The 5,701-nt window shown below is 45.8% G+C and overlaps 1 protein-coding gene across 1 annotated transcript; it reads left to right on the plus strand.

Annotated features, from left to right (window-relative positions):
• The first annotated feature begins 4,833 nt into the window (after positions 1-4,833).
• On the plus strand, positions 4,834-5,422 carry PMIS2 (PMIS2 transmembrane protein). Its single transcript, XM_057710843.1, has 2 exons — positions 4,834-5,118; positions 5,294-5,422. Exons 1-2 carry the CDS (start codon positions 4,834-4,836, stop codon positions 5,420-5,422), a joined length of 414 nt encoding a protein of 137 aa, XP_057566826.1.
• Positions 5,423-5,701: the final 279 nt, after the last annotated feature.

The following is a 5,701-nucleotide window of genomic DNA, read 5'->3' on the forward strand; positions in this document are numbered from 1 at the left end:
TGCTGGCAGATGTCAGTCTGAGAGAGATGTGATGTGATTTACATTGTGGAGAAGCTCTGGCTGCCCTGAGCAGAATGCAGAGTGGGAGGCAGCAGGTTCTTGATTTGTCAGGAACCTCAAACCCTTCTAAAGCAGAAGCTGGGCATGGGGGTGAGCAGAGCAGGTGTCAGAGAGGTGCCCCCACTTCCGACCGTTCCAGGAGTATTCTCTGAGATGAGGCCTGACTGGCTCTGCTCTGTAGGTTTTCTGACTGTGGCAGGGCTAAGCCGGGGACCTCTCCTGCCCCCTGCCAGCCAACTTGAGTGTAAGTTCAGAGCCCTCCCCAGGAAAAGCCAACACTACCGTGGCCAGGTGATCAAGCTTAACATTGCTAGTGACCAAGCATGTTGAAATGATGTACTCCCTGATAAGACATGATGAAAAGTATACTTCACCTCCGAACGTTCTTCTCCCAAACCTGTAATCTCAGTCTAGGTATGAAAAAAACATTAGACAAACCTAAATTGAAGGACACTATCCAAATACCTGACTTGAAACAGGTTTGTAAATCTTAGCCATCCTAGTGATGTGTGATGACATTGTGGTCTTTATTGCATTTTCAATCTAACGTGCAGTAAATTTGACCTTTATTAGTGTACACATCAGTGACGTTTATGCACATAGAGATAGATCTGTGTAACCACCATCACAATCAGGATACAGCAGCTTCACCATCCCAAAATATCTCCCGGTGCCATCCCTTCACAGCCATACCGCCCCCAACCCTGGCCACCACTGATCTGTCCACATAGTGTTGTCTTTGTGAGAGTGCCACCTCAAAGGAATCACCCAGTGTTTAACCTTTGAGACTGGCTTTTTTCACTTGGCCTAAGGCCTTGGAGATTCATCCAACTTGATGCATGTATGAAGTTCATTCCTTTTATTGCTAAGTAGTATTTCACTGTATGAATGTACAACAATCTGTCCATTCACTGTATAGAGCCACCATCAATGTGCCTGTACAGGTTTTTGTGTGAACTTACATTTTGATTTCTCTAGGGTAGATACCCAGGAGTGGAACTGGCGGGTCATATGGCTATTGTATATTTAACTTCATAAAGTGTCAACCTGTTTTCCAGAGTGGCTGTGCCTTTTTGTATTCCACCCAGCAATGTGTGAGAGTTCAGGTTACACTGCATCCCAACTAGCACTTGAGATTGTCAGGGTTGGGTTTTTTTGTTTGTTTGTTTGGTTTGGATTTTTTGATTTTTTTTCAGCCATTTTATTTAGCCACACTTGCTAAAGTAAGTAATGTCGTGGGACCTCACAGAGGTCCTCACCTGCATTTCCCTAATGGCAAATGAGGTTGAATGTCGTTTCTCGTGTTCACATACCATCCTCATATCCTCTTTGGCGAAGTGTCTGTTCAAGTTCTTTTGCTCACTTTCCCCAGCTTTATTGAGATGTAATTGATATATAACAGTGTGTGCGTTTCAAGTGCACAGCCTGTTGATTTGATCACTCATATGTTGCAGAATGATTACCACTGGAGCATCAGCAAGCATTCCATCCTGCTGCATAATTACCATTTCTTTTTTGTGGTAAGAACATGTAGATCTCATTTCATAGCAATTCTCAGGTATGTAACAGATGTATACATAATATATTATAATAAAATAATAAAGTGTAATATAAATACAATATATAATCACTAGAGCTCATTCGCCTTATACCTGAAAGTCTGTACCCTTTGAAGGCTCAGCTCCTCAGGACATCGGGGCACAGAGAGAGAGGAGGTGTGAAGCCTGGCGGTGCTGGCCCACTTCTCACTGCCTCACTAAGGTTCACTGTGTGGTTGGGGGTGGCAGCTCAACTTGCTGCTGGACCCAGTTGACACTCCTCCGGTTGGAGCACCTCCTGCTTCCACCGGACAGGGATGAAAGATCAGCTCCCGCTCAGCCCTGCTAACACCACCCTGGTGGGAGAATCAGAGCATTGCCTGGTTCTCCTGGGTTGGAGGTGCAACAGCATCTCCCTGATAGGTCCCACTGATACGTCCTTGCTGGGGAAAAAGATGTGTGTCCTAGTCAGCTCAGGCTGCCATAAATCAATACCACACACTAGATGGCTAAATGACAGAAATTTATTTTCTCACAGATCTGGAGACTGGAAGTCAGTCATCGTACTGCCAGAATAGTTGGGTTCTGGTGGGAGCTCTCTTCTTGGCTTGCAGATGGCTGCCTTCTCACTCTGTCCTCATGTGGTGGAGAGGAAGGGAGCAAGCCCTCACTGTCTCTTCTTATAAGGGCACTAATCCCACCAGGGTTACCCCACCCTCATGACCTCACCTAATCCTGATTACCTCCTAAAAGTCCTATCTCCAAATATAATCATACTAGGGGTTTGGGTTTCCACATATCAATTTTGTGGGGACACAATTCAGTCCATAGCAATGCTCAAACTCCCTACTCATCAGAGAAAGGCAAATTAAAGCAATGAGGAGCTATAATTTCTTACCCATCAAGTTGGCAAGGATTCATAGGATTGATGACATGGTGTGCTGACAAGAAGACAAAGAATGATCCTTTCAAACCCTGGGATTGGAAGTGTGACTTGGTGAAGCCTTTGCAGAGGTCACCGTGGTATGGTGACCACAAAACCCTAATACTTCAACCCTTCAGTCCTACCTCTTGGACTCTATTCTAGAATAGTACTTGCTCACTTGCACAAAGAAGCATATCGTGGATGTTCTTAGCAGGATTGTTTGTGGCAGCCAAAAGATGGAAATCTTCTTAATATCCAACTGGAGGGTCCTAATAGTAAATTCTGTAATCCTGACGTGACCCACGAGGCATTATTAAAAATAGGGAATGAAAATCAGGGTACAGGTTATCTTTTGTGGAGAAGTAACTGGAAGAGGGCACAAAGCTCTTCTGGTCTGGGCCTCTTTTCAGGTGCCGGTTACACGAGGATGCTATTTGTGAAAGTTCGTTGGTCTACACATATGATTGGAGTACTCTTACGCACGTCCATAAAAATATTTTTCAAATAGGAGACTCAGTGTACTCTTGGTTTACATGAGACTCAGATTCTCAAAGTCTTCATTTAAATAGGAAATCTAGGTCTATCATGGGTTCTTAGGGAGTGTTTCTTGGGTGGGAGGGGTACTGGTTTTCTCTTTTTAGTTCATACTTCTGTGAGAGAAGAGGAACCATGCCTACAGTTCCTTCTGACTCAAAGAAAATTCAAAAGCAGATCTCTTGTCCAGGTAATAAGGATGTCAATTCAAGTATTGTTGCGTCGCTTGAAATAAGTATTGTCAAGATACTGAAAATCAGTTCTATGTCTCATCAAAACTGAAGACTGTGTAAAGTTAAAAATCACAATCATAGGGCATGGTAATAATGTTGGCAGTCTGAGTGTCTGAAAGTTTGTTAAGTTTTCTGGGGTTAGATGTAAAATTTGCAAGACCAATTCATGGTGTGGAACAGAATCTGCTTTTCTGCAGCTGCTTATTCTTTTGAGATTGTCCTTATCCTGCTAAGAGTTCTTTCACCAGATGGAAGACGGGCCCACAGCTTTGTGCCCGTGCTGGAATCACACCCTCTTTTCCTCTAAAAGACAAGTGAAGGGAACTATCAGCTGAAACCCAGTAGTATCAGCATACATTTTAGGCTCTTACCTGAGTAAGTAATTACTATGGTGTTTGAATGGTGTTAGTTTTCTAATGATGCATAAAAAATTCCCACAAACTTAAGTTATTAACTCAGGGTTCTGTAGTTCAGAATGGCTGAGCTCTCTGTTCACGATCTCACAAGATCAAAACCAAGCTGTTGGCCTGCATTCTCATTTGGAGCTAGGACCCACTTCCAAATGAATAAGGTCACGGCAGGATTCAAATCCTTACTGTCGTAGAACTAAAGCCCCCATTTCCCTGCTGGCTTTCAGCTGGGAGCCACTTCCAGCCGGGGAGTGGCCCTCTCTGACTTATAGCCTGCCAAGGAGAATCTTCCTTGCCTCTAATCCGCCTCATGCCTGGAAATTTTTTTGCCAGTAAAAGTCAGTCCCTTTTAGGAACACACCTGATCAGGTTAGACCCTCTGAGGATATTCTCCCTATTTTAACATTAACTGACTGCGGACCCTAACTACATCTGCAAAATCCCTTCACGGCAGCACATAAATTGGTACTTGAATGGTAACTGGGAGCCAGCGTATGTATACCAGGGACCCAGGATCTTAGATTCTGCCTACCACAAAGGTGATTTCTCATTTCCATCATTCCATCGACATTTTTTAGATGGCATTCTGCTCTAAGAAAGACCTTCCCCCTTTTCACCTTCTTTCTCTCTTCTTTTTCTTTCTTTCTGTCAGTATGGACTAGAATTCTCTTTTAATTTAATATTTTATAATCTGTTACTATTTCTCATTTCCCTTCACTTTTGTTTGTAAGCCTCCTAGGTTTTTTTTTTACTAGGCTTTTCTACTTCCTTGTTCCCACAACTCTTGGGAGGGGTCCCTGGTACTCGCTCCTGCCCTGTCTGCAGATAGGGGTCCGCTGGAAGGAGAAGGAGCCAGAATCCAACCTCCTGGCTTGCAACCAATTCCTATCAGGGTGGGCGGAGTCAGTGTCTTGATAGAGGGTGGAGCACCCTTTGAGTCCTAGAGAAGCAGAGTACAGTGGGACCCAGCCCCCTCACACAGGCAGCCAATCAGAACTTGCTCTGGCTTCTCCATTGTGAAGTACTGGCCTCTGAAGGTTTGCGTCTTGGGATTCTGGACAGAACAAGGGGAGGTGTAGTGGTTTGGGCTCCCTGTTTTCAAGATACTTGGAGTCTTTTGAGGTGGAAAAATCATGCCCCCGAAACCCGCCCCAGGCGCTCCACCTGCTCCAGGCGCCCCGCCTGCCTCAGGCGCCCCGCCCGCCCCAGGCGCCCCGCCTGCCTCAGGCGCCGCACCAGCTCCAGGCGCCGCACCAGCTCCAGGCGCCGCACCAGCTCCAGGCGCCCCACCTGCCAATGTTAAGATACAGACACAAGAAGAAATGGATTTTTATGCCCCGGATTACCTGTGTTTGACCATCGTGGCCATATTTCTTTTCCCTCCCCTGGGACTACCAGCAATCATCTTCTCTCGCAAGGTAAACAAATGCCTAACCTTGGCCCATCCTGTCCTCTACCTGCCCCTTTGCATCTGCTCCTGTCCTGGGATGTGGGTAGGGATTTTCCCTCAGTGACTGAAGGTGTCCAGCCATTACCCAAGGGTGTCACAAGGCTGGACTCAGAAACGCAAAACTAAAGCTCCTATTCCTGCAGACCCAGGAGGCCAACAAGAACAGCAATTGGGAAGAGGCTTACATCAACTCAGGCCGAACTGGTTGGCTGGATGTATTCGCCATAATCATCGGTTTAGGCATCATTTATTACTGTACGCTATTTATGTGAAGGTCAGGCCCAGTAGCCAACCGGTTCACCCACCCCAACAGGATCCACCCACCAAGACACTAACCAACCAAATCAGCCACCATGGACGAAACCAACAGCTGAGACATCCCCTATCCAGGAAACCTACCAGCCAAGGAACTCAACAACCAAGCAACCCACTAGCCCAGGAACACCATGTTACTTCATCCTCTTGGCCTCCAAATCTGTCATTATCCACATTGGGGATCCTCACTTTCATGCTCTAGATGCCCTAAGCTTCTTGATACTGGGCTGCACTTT

The sequence above is a fragment of the Hippopotamus amphibius genome, chromosome 16 (genome assembly GCF_030028045.1).
Source record: "Hippopotamus amphibius kiboko isolate mHipAmp2 chromosome 16, mHipAmp2.hap2, whole genome shotgun sequence".
Lineage (NCBI taxonomy): Eukaryota > Metazoa > Chordata > Mammalia > Artiodactyla > Hippopotamidae > Hippopotamus > Hippopotamus amphibius.

What these genes read in the sequence shown, in the direction of transcription:
- PMIS2 (XM_057710843.1), top strand. Translation starts at nt 4,834, where the DNA reads ATGCCCCCGAAACCCGCCCCAGGCGCTCCACCTGCTCCAGGCGCCCCG. An exon ending in CAATCATCTTCTCTCGCAAG is followed by an intron (nt 5,119 to 5,293) that starts GTAAACAAATGC and finishes CTATTCCTGCAG; the next exon opens with ACCCAGGAGGCCAACAAGAA.